At 32.1% G+C, this 14,983-nt stretch overlaps 1 protein-coding gene and 2 long non-coding RNA genes across 3 annotated transcripts; 1 reads left to right on the top strand and 2 right to left on the bottom strand.

Moving 5' to 3' along the window:
* Positions 1-1,096: 1,096 nt before the first annotated feature.
* On the bottom strand, positions 1,097-1,635 carry LOC146950322 (uncharacterized). The gene is made up of 2 exons (XR_015027498.1): positions 1,497-1,635; positions 1,097-1,326 (listed from the first exon to the last, which is right to left on the bottom strand). It is a non-coding gene; the product is annotated as an uncharacterized LOC146950322 (long non-coding RNA).
* Positions 1,636-2,340: 705 nt separating this feature from the next.
* LOC146950321 (uncharacterized) lies at positions 2,341-3,312 on the top strand. The gene has a single exon (XM_085746252.1). The coding sequence runs from the start codon at positions 2,700-2,702 to the stop codon at positions 3,117-3,119; it is 420 nt and encodes a 139-aa protein (XP_085602378.1). The 5' UTR covers positions 2,341-2,699; the 3' UTR covers positions 3,120-3,312.
* An 8,019-nt stretch (positions 3,313-11,331) lies between these two features.
* On the bottom strand, positions 11,332-13,435 carry LOC146950320 (uncharacterized). Its single transcript, XR_015027497.1, has 3 exons — positions 13,138-13,435; positions 12,806-12,993; positions 11,332-11,596 (listed from the first exon to the last, which is right to left on the bottom strand). It is a non-coding gene; the product is annotated as an uncharacterized LOC146950320 (long non-coding RNA).
* Positions 13,436-14,983: the final 1,548 nt, after the last annotated feature.

The following is a 14,983-nucleotide window of genomic DNA, read 5'->3' as shown; positions in this document are numbered from 1 at the left end:
AGAAATCGTACCCTTGATTGTTGTTGTTTTGGTGTTCAAAGCTGCTCCTATTTCTATTTCCAGCTAAGATGGTATTTCCCTTTTACTATAGATATTTATTGAAGAGCAATTTTTTTGATTCATAATTGATGATTCATGGCAAAAAATAGAAACTGCAAAACGTTGGTTCCATGGTTAGGCGGGTCCATCCAATGGAATCTTGCAAGTGTTTCTTGCAACTTTGCAAGCAGCCTTCCAACTCGGCAGAGCAACTCCTAAGCATAGTGTTTTGTACTGGTTTGCAGCATCCTCTTCTGCAGTACCTCTATTGTACCTTTGGCTATTTGATTAGAGTTGGAACAGTACTCTATGTTCCAACAATATTTGACTTTGGCATTAGTTGTGTTGATTTTCAGAAGCGGTGGTGTTGTTGTAGCTGGGTTCATGATTGAGATTGATGGTGGTGGTGGTGGTGGTGATGGAATACATTCAGGAAATGGAAGAAGATGAAGCCAATATGATGAGGGTATTTTTGTCCATTCCCATGCCATTTTGCTAATTTGATAACGTGGCAGTGATTAAATGGGGTGAGAGACGAAATTTTAAATGATTAATTTTTACAGGGACAAAATGGGAGGATTAGTAAGCTCAGGGATGAAAAATCAAACGGCCTATAATTACAGGGATGAAATGCATATTTTACCCTACAATATTTGAGCTTCCTTAAATGACGAGGATTTTGTATTATGACGAAAAAGGAACCCCTAAAGCCCTCCTCTCCCAATATATCTTGTATTTCTATTTCTTCCATTTGCTTCTTCCCCTTTTCCAAAACTCTTCCTTCCCCTCTAAACTCCTAAACAAAGCCTAAAGATTTAAGAAAGCTAAAATGATATGCCCATGAATATTACATAAAACTGTGGATACATGATGATGTCAGTTTCTCCTTTTTTTTTTTTTTTTTATCTTTCGACGTTTGCTCGATCAATTGACTAATACTATCAAACACTTGTCATCAACCACATTCCTTCGATTAGAATTAGACTCATATCTCTTAAGCAGTCTAATGTTACAGGACAAAAGCATGATTAAGAAGAAAGATCACCAAGCCACGATGGAAGAGGAAGGTTAAGCATCCATAAACCGTTGAATTTGCAAAGAAAAAACACTTTTTTTAGTATAAAATCATGCAAAAGATACACATACCGTATATAAATACTTCTTGACAAAACCCATTTAGGTTAGCCCAACAGTGTTGGCTTCGGAGAGAGATCTCTAAAAGGGTGTCACATCTCCGACCAAGATTAAACTTCAATGAAGTTGATAAGTCCATCGCGTAAAAAACATCTGCCAATGTTGAGTTAAAAAATAAAAGAAGGTTAAGATTTTTTTTTGAAGAAGCTAAAATGGTATATATTCACAAAAACAGACGCCTCTTTAGCACAAGGCGTACTAAAGAGGTCGCTCAAAGTAAAATGAGTCTGTCAAATAAAAACAAAATTGGCATTAGCCGATACCCAAACAAAAGAAAGGTTCTGACTGCCACTGCTGACATCCGTATACAAAAGAGGTATTATTAGCCCTCAATCACCAGTAAGCATGAAATTTAACCTTTTATGTAAGCTCCGTAATGGAAGAATAAATATTATTAATAACAAAGCAAGTGATGGAGCTCAAGTTTTATCTTAGAACCGGCCTTACACGTATACTTATGTTATACACATAATTTAGGAAATTATTAATATATTTGTCCTTTAAAAAAATAGAAAAATTATTATTAGTCCTCGTAAATCATTACACGTCTATGGGAGGGTTGATGTTGAAACTAAACTAATAAGAATGATCAAGTATTTGTTTATATCAATAATAAAACGCACAACTTTAGTAGTACCCAAAAAAATAAAAATACGCACGACCTTTTGTTTTTAACTTACTCCATAGACCATAGCCCTAGGAAAGCACGAAAGATCAAATTCACATGCATATTCACTCATCTATATACTTCATGATGAAAACTATATAAAAGAAGTGAAATAACGTAGCCTCTTCATGGTGATCTTTAGTCTATTGCTCTAAATTCTCCTCAAACCCCGCCCAACAAATTCCCCAAAAGTTATAATAACGTTTTGTAAAATATTTCACAAATATCCATCAATGATTATCACAAATATTTCACAAATATCCATCATTTTTAGGAAGTGAGTAAAAGTTATTTTATACGTATGTGTTGTCACATCCTTAAAATGTATGACGTGTTATATTTATTAATGAATGACGTGACAACGCATAATTAGATAGGACGTCTAAAATAACTTGATGTATAAATTTTAAACTATAAAATACTCTTTATCTATGATTTTCGGTGTCACAAAAAAAGAAAAATACATGCGGTAAGTATCCAAGTAAAAAAATGGAATATAAATAGTAACAACAGCACACCAAATCAACCATGCTCATCTGTTTTCATTCCTATTCCTATATTTTCTTCTCTCAATCCCACCTTTTAATCTCTCCCAACCATTTCCCACTTTAACCGCTTTCAAAAGTACTCTCTCATTTATCACAAACCCTATTCTTCCTTCTTCTCCTCCTCCACAGGCCCATCATGAGCTAGCCTCTCAAATGCCTCGCCGGCGTTCTTCTCTCATGCCTCCGTTCCTACCACCACCTCTCTAGTCTTATCCTCCTTCTCTTTCACGTTTTTTTTTTCTCTCCCCATAATGACTCGCCAGAACCAACTCCAACACCGTCGTCGCAGCGTCGGAGAAGTGGCTGGAAATGCAACAGCGGAGTGTGCAGCCATCTGCTGCTGTGTCCCATGTGCGGTGGTGGATATGGTGGCGCTCGCGACATATAAAGTTCCGGCTTCTTTGTGGAAGAAGGCAGCCATCAATAACAGAAAGAAAAGGTTGCTGAAACAGATGAAGAAGGATATGAAGAACTTTTTGGAGCATGAAAAGCCCGGTGGACCTGGACCTGAGACGGTTGTTGTTGGGCCCACGATGGAGGAGCTTTTGGCCCAGGAGGAATTGCCGGAGGAGGATTTATGGGCCAGGTTCAGCGTAAACGGTTTTTGGAGGAGCAATTCTTCTCAGAAACATGAACCGGATGAATTGAAAACCGGAGAAAATGACCGTTAGTACTATCATTATTATTGTGATTGTATTGTATATTGTATAATGTGATTTTTACATTTGAGATTGAAGATACAGGTGTTGAAATCCAAAAAGAATTCAATGCTTTGTTTACCTTTTCTGGTGTGTGATGTGGAATGCAATCATTTATGTGTTATAAGGGTAAGATAGTAATGAATATGGTGCAAGTTTGCCTCTATCTTCTAACTAAAATAAGAAATTGAGGTTGGTGGTGGCGTCATGAATTATCATGTCAAAGTCATTTAATGTTTTTTGCCAATTCATTGTTTGTTAGGAAAGTTGTCTCTCTTTTCAAAAGAAAATGCACTCATTTTGGTTTTGAAACTACTTTCTTCTTCATCACACAATAATTATTGGATTTGAATCTTCATGTCCTTTTTGTTCAATCATCTGTAATTTTATTAATTTTGCAGTTGATTGATCCAAACAAAATGTAAAAAAGAGGAAAAAAAAAGTTAGCCAAGGACCGAGATTAATGCAAAATGAATGACATGAGAATGAGCACAAGGAGATCCGGATTTATTATAATTAATTGTTCTATATTAGTTACGTCTCATACATGTTTCTCTATGGGTAGAAAAAGGACGGGAGCGGTTATGGTGCATAAGGAAATCACCGTGCATAAATCCCAACATAATTGCTTCCTACACCCCCCAAAGGAAACCAAACAAAACAAAACAAAACGAATCAAACGCGAAAACAAACTGAATCATCACCGTCGTTCATCATCATCACCACTGGAATCTTCAATCTCATCATCAACACCGTCGTTCATCATCATCACCGTCATCATCACCGTACCGGAATGCCAAAACCATTATTTTGCTGTGGAAATGGTTTCCAGAATCTTCAATCTCATCATCAACACCGTCGTTCATCATCATCACCGTACCGGAATGCCAAAACCATTTTGTTGTGGAAAACCATTAGATGTACTTAATGGTTTCCAGCAGTTTCCAAGCCATAAATCCCTCTAACATTACAAAGATTTCGAATCCAGTAACAACTTCAGATCTGAAATCGTGAACACAAACAGTGACGAAACAGTAACATATAGCAATCAACACAGCGCCATTGGATCGAAGAAGAAGAAGAAAACGCGAGAGAAGAAGAGGAGCGAACCAGTTTTAATCTTTAGATCTACTCCTTCTCGTTGTGTTTTTGCGCGATCCGAGTTTGGATTTGGCTTTAAAACCAAAATGGATGTTGAAAAATGGCTTTAATTTTTAAAAGGGTGAGTTTGGTTCTCCGGCACGGCGGCACCGCAGCCTCTGGCCGGCGACCACCGCGCCGGAATCATCATGTGTGGCCGGAAGAGATGAAGACTCATCTGAATTGTAGAGAGAGAGGGAGAGCTTTATGTTTTAGTGAGAGAAATGTTTGAAGCAAATGAAGTTTGATTTGGTGTAGTTTGAGAAGCCTAGGATTATTACACGTGTACACTAGATCTGATGGTTGTGAAGTGTTTATGCACGGTGCATAAAGATTTTCTTATGCACCATAACTTTTGCCAAAAAGGACGCCCAAAGAGTTTAAAGAAGGAAGTTTAGAGTTCAAATCCTAAAAAATAGTAACATAGTAACAACTAATTTACTAGCATATATTTGAAAATTAGTCACCATCTTTATTTATTTAATTAGTATCACTCATCACTTATTTATAATACTCTTGGATGATGACCATCTTTATAAAATTTTTGTCCTCTTTTATGTAAAAAAAAATTAAAACATTAAAATCATATTCAATTTTTTTTAAGAAACCAAACTAGCCCACGATTTTTTTTTTGAACTCCAAGGTCTCAAACCATCAACATCATCACGTTTACATTATACACATATAAATTGAATTTATTTCAGTCGTTGCATGCATTATTTATGGATTAATGTCAGAAAAACGATTTCTTGTATGTTTATCACTTTATCTTTTATCTTAAAAGTACATGTAAACATTTTTTTTATGTGTAGCAAGAATTACATGTATTCCTTCAAAAAATGAGACAATTTTTTTTTTGACAAATAAAAAAAAATGAGACAATTTAAATCCCCTCCAGAACCATCATAAAAGGACAATTATCTAATAGTTTTAACAAGCAATCAAATTTTCTATTTGTCATGTACATATGTGTATGTGTGTGTTTATGTTTGTGTGTGTATTGAATTAATAATTAAGATGTGAGGCTTAAAGTTATGGCTTCATTAATTTCCTTGCCCTTCACATGAGCTTTTGCTTTGGTACTCTTTCGTTAGATCAAACCGATGTTAGTATTTTAATTTTTTTTCAAAAAGACAAGTACCTTCACCATATTTTTTAAACTAGACCGAATAATTATTATGAATGAATATGGTCATTTTATTTACTGATTTGAAGTTTCATATGGGGTATAGTTTTGAGTGGTATGTGATTTTTTTTTAATAAGTTTGAGGAATATCATAATTAGTGCTGCTCTATCCATATTAATATGTAAGATGTGGTCAATTGATTACTTTGATGCTTTATTAGCGCTGGACAACGGGCGGTTTCGGTCGGATTTCGGGTGAAAAACCCCAATCCAAAGGAAACCGCGGGTGACAATATACCACCCAATTTTGTCCGCGTGTGACATCGGTTTGGCCGGGTCTCGGTTGAGACGGTTAGTCGGTTGTGCGGGTGGTTTACAACGGTTTGACAACACAAAACAAAAATTTGTTTCCCAAAAGATTCATGGCCACGATATAGACACCCAAGAAGGATAATTTAAAAGCAAAAATTGATAATAAAAACTCCAAAAATTGGTTGCTTTCCATTTCAAAACAACCCAGAAACAAAACTGAGATTCAGACTAAACTACATATCGATTTTGTCATATCTGCTGCTGAAGAATATTTATGAACCGATTCTGGGGTGATCTATGATAAGAATGAAAAGAAAGGAAGAAGAAGAAGAAGAAAAAGAAATAAAACCTATGCAGGTTTATATTTGAGATGCGACAATAGTGGATAAGAAGAAGGATTTTGTGGGAGACAGGAGAGTGAAAAGAAAGTAAGCATAGTGGAAGCATCAATGGAGGTTGAAACCATTTGGGAAGAGAAAGAGAAATAAAAATGAGAAGGAGGCGGCAGCTTGTGTTGGTTGGCATGTGAGGAAGAAAGGAAAAAAAAATAGGGTTTAGTCTCTAGTTATTGGGCTGGATTTATCTATTGGGCCTTAGTAGCAACCTACCTACGGTCGGATACGGCTATCGCTGGGTTCAATTCAACCATCCGAAACCGACCGTACAAAGCCATTCAAAACCGGATATGCAACCCGCCGGACCCGCTTCACCCGTTTAGACCGACCCGCGCGCCGACGGGCCATTCGGACCGGGCGGTTTGGGCCGGACGGCCCTTTTTTGTCCAGCCCTAGCTTTGCTAGATTGATGCATTGTTACTTGACCATAACTTTCAGGATCATTTTGCAATCATGCATGATTTAACCTGCATTTTCTCATTCTTTGTTTATTTTGATTTCATATATTACTTTTCAACTTATGATATGGATTAAGGGAAGCAGGTAAATACTAAATAATCTTATTTATTCTCTTAATTATGATTTGGATGTACATCATAAACATTCTAACGTCTAACTTCTTCAAGAATCGAAGAAGAATATATTTAAGATCATTCATAATTTTGAAGGGACATTATACCGAAAAAGGGACTATGATCTTAAATTATTATTTATTCCGAAGAACATAAAAATATCGAAGGGACTATGAACTTAAGACCATTCTTAATTCCGAAGGGATATTAAACCGAAAAGGGACTATGGTCTTAAGAACACTCTTAATTCCGAGGGGACAGAAAAAGGAGATGAAGAGAAGAAAAACTCGTCAACACAAGTCAAGAAAGGGAGAAGAGAGAAAGAGTTCCCGACAACTCAATGAAACTCTTTGGTGTGATTTTTGAACTAGGTGAGCTCTCCTTTTATAGGGAGAGTTTGTAACTAATTTGGAGAAACTTAAGAATTAAGTAAACTTAAAAATTAAGCAACTCACAGGTCAGCTCAAGTAACAAACTAATCGGATAAGTTTAAAGAGAAACAAATCCACTAACGAAGGAAAGATAGGAAATTCAGTTGGATTCTCAATCTTATCACAACTAACATAATCTAAAATTATGGGGAGTGATATCCATGAATTAAAAATAATAATTACTATTATTTTCATCATTATCGGGAATTTAAAATTAAATGCCGCAATTTAAACACTACTAATGTGTGTGTTCTATTTTACGTGGGACCCAACATTCTATTTTTTTTAATTCACACAACACTAGATCAAAGTTTAATTACTTAGTGTTTAATCTTCCAACCTTCCAATTTCTTTCCAACTTCACACCAATGTTCCAACATTTATCCTTTTTTTCCCGCTATGTTGGTTCTTCATGTTTAGATATGAATTTTAAGTTTCAAATATATGGTTTTTCGCCTGAGAACCTCTTAGTCTTAAATATTTGCTATGTCTCAAAAGAAAATCAGCAGTTTCATGCTTGAAAGTTCAAACGCAAGAAGAACCAAAATTTCATGAAAATAGGTAAATCATGAAATCGATTCCTGAAATAGGTAAGTGATACACGAGTAAAAATTATCAATTTACTTGTAAAATGGTATTTCTTAATGTATTTTTTGTCTGATTGATGCCTTATTTCAATTTCATTCTTTGTGATTTCCTCATTAATTTCATAGTTGATATTAAATTTCAAATTTATTCACAACAATAAATATTCAAACTCACATTCATTCACAAAACATATTTGAATAAAGGGTTAATATGTCTTTACCACCCTGTAATATAGGCGAGTTCCGGTTTTCCCCCCTGTAAAAAAGATTCTTTCGATTCCAACCCTGTAATATAAAGATTCCGTCGAAAACCCCCCTGAGCACATTTGAGACCCCCCCAAGCTGATGACGTGGCATGACGTGGCGCGCTGAGTCACCCTTTTCTGCTGACGTGGCGTGCTGACTGTATAATTAATTTTATTTTTTAGTTTTTTTTATAGGGTACACGTGGCATATGCCATTTTTTTATGTCTTCACCCCCTGTAATTTAGGCGACTTCCAGTTTTTCCCCTGTAAAAATTTAAAAAATAAAAAATAAAATCTGGAAAATTTAAAAAAATAATTATTTTTTTAAAAAAAATTCTGGAAAATTAATAAAAATTGAAAATAATGAAAAAATTCCAAAAAAATTTAAAAAATTAATAAAAATGAAAAAATAGATTTTTTTCGAAATTTTAAAAATTATAAAAAAGTTCGAATTTTTTTTTAAAATTGAGAAGATATTTAAAAATACTGGAATTTAATTTTCAAAATAAAAAAGTTTAGATTTTTTTGCGAAGTTCAAAAGACATTGGAAGAGCAACTTGAGGTACTCACTTTTTAAATTTTAATGTCTCTTAAATTAGACGTTTTTTAAAAAAAATTTTTAAGCAAAAAGAAAAATACATTAAAAAAAAAGAGAGATACATAGACTGGGGGGACATAAAACCTAACCCAAGTAAAACCCAAAACGGGCATACTTCGTTATAAATCAGACCAAGCAAAACAGTCCTAAAATATCCAAACAAAAATTCACTAATCATGAGCATAACCCAGCTAACGCACGTACGGGGACGAAACCAGAATACAAAAAAAAATATGAACAGTGAACATTTGTCAAAAACATTTAGGATTTAATTTTAGCGAATGGATTGACTGCCAACACAATAACAAACCCAAGTGTCAACAACTCCCTGCTCAAGCAGCAAGCATAAAGCTCTTTCGAGCTCGATGAACCTGAGTGTAATTTTTAAAATTTTACACACATTAATAATTCTTTTTACAAAAATATTCCTATGTAATTCAAGCTTCTTAGATTTTTTTCCTAAATTTTTAATTAAACTAAAATCAATTTTTTTTCTTCAGATTATATGATTTTTAAAATTTAATTTTCATATTGTAATTGGATTTTTAAAAAATATATATCCAGATTTTTAAAATTTTAAATATCTTCCAGTTTTTTTATTTCGCAAAAAAATCTAAACTTTTTATTTTGAAAACTAAATTTCAGTATTTTTAAATATCTTCTAAATTTCAAAAAAAATCCAAAATTTTTTCCAATTTTTTAAATTTTGATAAAAATCTTAATGTCTTTTCTGCTTTTTTATTTTTTTTTTGAAAAAAATAATCTGATTTTTTGTTATTTTTAAAATTTAAAAAAAATCAATCTTTTATTTTTCTTAAAAAATAATCTGATTTTTTGTTATTTTTAAAAGATTTTCAGTTTCTAAGTTTTATTATTAAAATGATTTAATGATGTGGTATGTATATACACACATGTCATGCGAATTTTTTTTTCCAGATTTTTAATTTTTTAAATTTTTTTGTATTTTTTGCATTATTTTCAATTTTTAATAATTTTCCAGCATTTTTTTAAAAAATAATTATTTTTTAAAATTTTCCAGATTTTATTTTTTATTTTAAAAATTTTTACGGGGGGAAAAACTAGAACTCACCTAAATTACAGGGGGTAAAGACATAAAAAAATGACAAATGCCACGTGTACCCTATAAAAAAATAAAAAATAAAAATAATTATACAGTCAGCACGCCACGTCAGCAGAAAAGGGTGACTCATCGCGCCACGTCATGCCACGTCATCAGCTGGGGGGGTCTCAAATGTGCTCAGGGGGGTTTTCGACGGAATCTTTATATTACAGGGTTGGAATCGAAAGAATCTTTTTTACAGGGGGGAAACCGGAACTCGCCTATATTACAGGGGGGTAAAGACATATTAACCCTTGAATAAATTTGTAACAAAAAAAAAAACATATTTGAAAAAATGCTAACGATTTTTATTACAAAAATTAGAATTTATAATCAATATCCATTACACTATTTATCATCTACATACCCGAGACTATTTATCATCTACATACCCAAAACTAATTTGAGGATGAGGATGAAGATTGATGAAGGAGGAATTAATGAATTTGATGTTTATTCTATTAAAATTCAAAATTATAATTAAAATAAAAAATTAATTTCAGATTTTTTATTGTATAAATATTTAATTACATTTAATTGCCACATGTAGTACATATGTGCCACATAGGCAAAATGATGCCAGATCAGCAAAGAAGTGGAGGCAGGAGCTTTTTTAAAAAACAATTTTTTTTGCAAGGATGTATTTCAAAAGTTTTTTTTTTTGCAGGGACCAAAATCCAAACTTGTCATGTTTGCAGGGATCAAAAACATATTTTAGTCTATATTTTTATGACCACGTTTGAATCGTAAGTTTTTTAGTTATTCAATTTTTTGTTTTATTATTATTTTATCCTTTATTTTATTATTTTAAACTAATTATTGTGTGTGATATGTATGGTGTGTAAGATTCGCGAATGAAATCACATTTACTTCTTTGATTCACACGTATTTTGTTTCCTAGGTTTGTTGCTTCATCTTTTTTTATTATGTGCATTTCGTCAAGTGCTTTTCGTATGATTCTTCACATAAAATACTCATAACAACCATTGATGTCTTAAACCCATAATTTTCTCAAAGTTTGTTATAAACACAAAAAGTGAATTTAATGTGAAAAACCACACAAAAAACACTTAAAAAAATGCCGAAGTTTTGTACTTTTTATAATTATGACATTTTTTGTATATATAAATGTGTTAGTTTCTCCCTATGTAGTTGATTTTCTCAAGAAGCAACTCTCTGGGGAGTTGATTTGTACATTATTTTTGACTCTTTTTTTATTACTACCAACTCTCAATTCAACTTGATTTCTCCATGTTTTTAAAAACGTAAAACTTATATATATATATATATAGACACACACATACATACGAGGTATTAAAAAAAAAATATATAACTTCTCAATCGAGTTGTAAATAATTTCAATTGTATCTAACTTATTTAAATAAACATGTATTATAATAAAAGGAAACAATTTTTTTTTTACAATAAGAAAATGCATTAATTATTTTATGCATACAAAAATAACAATATTTTAATCAAGATTTCTCCTCTTTATAGATATTTGTATCTACTTGTACCATTTTCCTATTTTTTTTAATAAATTTTGGGTGTGTTTGTTTCAAGTTTACCAAATTTATTCCTAGGAATAACATCCTTGAAACATAAAGATGATAATTTTATTCCAAGGCATATAGAAAAAAGATGTTTAACATTATAATTGTAACGCCCCGGATTTTGGTCCAAGACATTACGCCTAAATCATTCTCATTTTTAGAAAATCACTACTATTTTTTTATTTTTTCATCAATAATATATATTCTAGCAAAACCTATACAAAATTCTTTACATAATTTAACAAAAATTCTTAAACTAAATGTCCTTCAAAATCACTTCTAAAATTACAATACAATCAAAAACCCAATTTCGTCCCCGTACGCGCTTCAAGCAAAAACAGCAAAGCATACACCATGTCTTCTTAGGTACCTAAAATGTTGGTTGTAAGGGTCAATTTCCTTATCCAAATTGGTTCATACTCAAAGCACCAGAAATAATGTCATGAAATAGATAATATCAAAACTTATCAATCAAAAAGAAATAAGAAAAATACATTTAAGTCTTTAAGGTAAAGTTCATACACATTTCTTTTATATATATAACAGTTTAATCACTTATCAACACACAGATGTATAATAGACCCAATGCAATGCAATGATGTGCAAAATGCATGCTCTTATAACTATATGATCCGGATATAATTCCCGCCACACAGGCATCCACACAGAATATAATTGCAATTCTCGCCACACAGGCATCCACACAGAATATAATTGCAATTCCCGCCACACAGGCACCACACAGATGCATATGCCATGCATGATCATGAAAATGCAGACTAAAACCCGCCACTAAGGCACCACACAATATAATTATAACCTGCCACTAAGGCACACCAAAAATACATATGTCATGAGAATAAAAATAGATGCAATCCCCGCCACTTAGGCAACCACACAGAAAATAATACCACACCATGCACATGACAAAAGAAAACTCTCATAAAAGTCTTTTTGTTCTTATTATTTCAGTTCCATAACAATCTCACATTTATGTTCATCAACTTAATTCTTTCTGACTGCAGTAGAAAACATTAAACTATAAATCGTTTGCTACAAGAACTTATTAGTTATACATATACTACAAAATTAGATTTTTTTTTTATTAATCTATTTAACCGTAAAGGGAAAATGAAATAGAACTTCAAGCATTATGGTCATATACGTACTACAATAAGATTAGACTTTCATTAATTTATTAAAAGGAGAATTTCAGGTACTATATCATCATTATTTCTAACATTTATATCCTTTTCATAAAATTCACATTTTCATATTTTTCATTTCTTTAGTTTATCAAACATCTAACACTTCTTTTCCAACATCACAAAAAAAAAAAAAAAGAAACAAAAAAAAACATATAAACAATAGCAAAATAGAATAAATGTCATTCTACATCACATTATCATACACACATCATGTAATATTAATTAAAACTGATAACTTCAATAAAAGATTAAATTTTACCATATAAATTCATATTTTAATTATTTTTCTTTTTAACAGACAAGAATCTCTATCTCTAATTCATAACATCATCCCAGTACTTAGTATGGACGTATGGGGAAAAAGCCCTTACCTCAAGAGCTTTCATTCCTAATCCACGACTCTAACCTCAAACTCGCAGCTACGATACAGACACGATTTCTCCCGCTCTGAGCATTATTTTGAAGATTGAACCTTTGACATCAAGGAGAACCAAGTGATGAAATCGTGGAGAATTTCTTAGAACTCCCACGAGATACTCACAAGGAAAAAGAGCACAAGCTTCATAGAAAATAATGCTAGACTTAGAAATTGGAGTATGAAAATAATTAAGAAATGAACGATACATTAGGGTACTTTAGAACTTGCACACATTTTATGAAGTGGAGATAGAGGAACGAGTGACAGATGATGGGAAAATATTACCTTGGTTCTACATGAATTTGAAGGAGGATAAGATCCGGAAATTTATTTTAAATAAGCAAGCTGGATCATTGTAAGGATTTTTGAGGAACCCGTCCGTGTAACAGGTGCAGTTACTAGGTTGTCAATCAAAAGACTTGGGATAAAAAGAGAGTTGAAATATGGCTTTAATTGAATTTAAAATGGCAAGGTTGAGATAGAAGAATGAAACGCATGGCCCAAAACAAATCGGAAGTAAAAATGGTGATTAATTGGACAAAGAAACATATGGCACCAGAAAGATATTTGAGAGAGATGGTGTGTATGTGGCTTTGTGAAGGAGACCTTATGAATTGTTTTCGGTTTCCTCTCAATCGTGGGTCAGGGACGGATGCATGTTGGAGCTATATGGGACTATAGCTCCACATGCTTTCCCCTATTTTTTATTTTTTTTTATTTTTAATAGATAAAACACATATAGCACACACGCACGGTAGCAACTGCAAGTGTTGACTGTTGAACGTGTTTTTTTAGCTATGAAAGTTGGGAAGAGTAACCTATGTAATAAAATGGGTAATCAGTGGCTAAGAGATGTTCTATTAACAATTAGCAAAGATGTCATTTTATCTCATTTTCAACAAATGGATAGGTGATGATTTTCATTGTAATGTATTGTATCAAACAATAAGTAATAATATTTGTGGATTAAAAAAAATAGTCTGTATTACTCCATCCGTCCCGTATTAACTGAGCCAAAAGCTCATTTCACATGTATTAAGAAAAATGTATAAATGAAGGAGAGAGAAAAATAGTTTTAAGTGCACTTGTTAAGTACAGTTAAAACTCTATAAATTAATAATGTCAGGACCGGAGAAATTTATTAATTTAGAGAGTTATTAATTTATCGATAAATTAATAATTATTAATTTAAAGAGTTTTTAAGTAATTATACTGTACATACCAAACAAAAAGGCAAATTAGTCTATACCTCTTAGAATTACGTTGTAGCGAGCCTTGAGACTCGACGTAAATTAGTAACTAATGTGTTTATGTGCATTGGAAATCAATAATGACTTTTGAAGTACAGTAAATGTAAACAAGAGGAACAAATGTGTTCAATGTATTCTTAATATTTTTTTTTCCAGTTTCTATGAATTATTAATTTATGATTTTCTTGGGACCGAAAATTATAAAGGGATCTCCCAAAAAATTATTATCTTATTATTTTATCGAGTTTTTCAATTTTTTACATTGGCCCAAGTCGGGACCGGACAAATTTATTATTTTAAAGAGTTTATTAATTTACCGAGTATTAATTCAAAGAGTTTCTACTGTATTGGTGTATTTTCCACTATCATAAATGTAAAGTGGAATATACTCCCTCGGTCCCATATTATAAGCAACAAAAAAATCACACTTATTAAGAAAACTAAAACATAGTAGTTTGTAACATAGTTTTTTTGTGTTATCTTTGAAATAAGTTTTATAGGAAGGTGTAAAAACAATTTTCATTGGTAGTTGATTATAGAGAAAACGAAAAAGAGAGCAAATTGAATGCACTTTGCATTTAATTTTTCCTTGGAAAAGATAATGTTTTGAAAAAACATAATTAAATATGATAAAAGTTGATCTTTTTTCTTATAATTTGGGACAAAAAAATGAGTTTTTTTTGCTTATAATTTAGGACGGAGGGAGTATTGAATTAGAATGATGAAAGTAGTATTAATTAGAGTTATAAAGGGAAAAAAGAAATCAATATTGTATTGAAAAATGAAATGGCTCAGTTATTTTGGGACTTTTTTTTTTGCAAATGGTTCAGTTATTATGGGACGGAGGGAGTATTATTTATTTGAAATTTTAGCTCCACATG

The sequence above is a fragment of the Medicago sativa genome, chromosome 2, assembly GCF_051527215.1.
Source record: "Medicago sativa cultivar Bolivia chromosome 2, Bolivia_mono, whole genome shotgun sequence".
Lineage (NCBI taxonomy): Eukaryota > Viridiplantae > Streptophyta > Magnoliopsida > Fabales > Fabaceae > Medicago > Medicago sativa.
Note: the sequence above shows the minus strand (reverse complement) of the source record. Positions and strands in the feature narration are given on the sequence as shown.

Coding starts and splice junctions, on each gene's coding strand:
- LOC146950321 (XM_085746252.1), top strand. CDS start 2,700: ATGACTCGCCAGAACCAACTCCAACACCGTCGTCGCAGCGTCGGAGAA.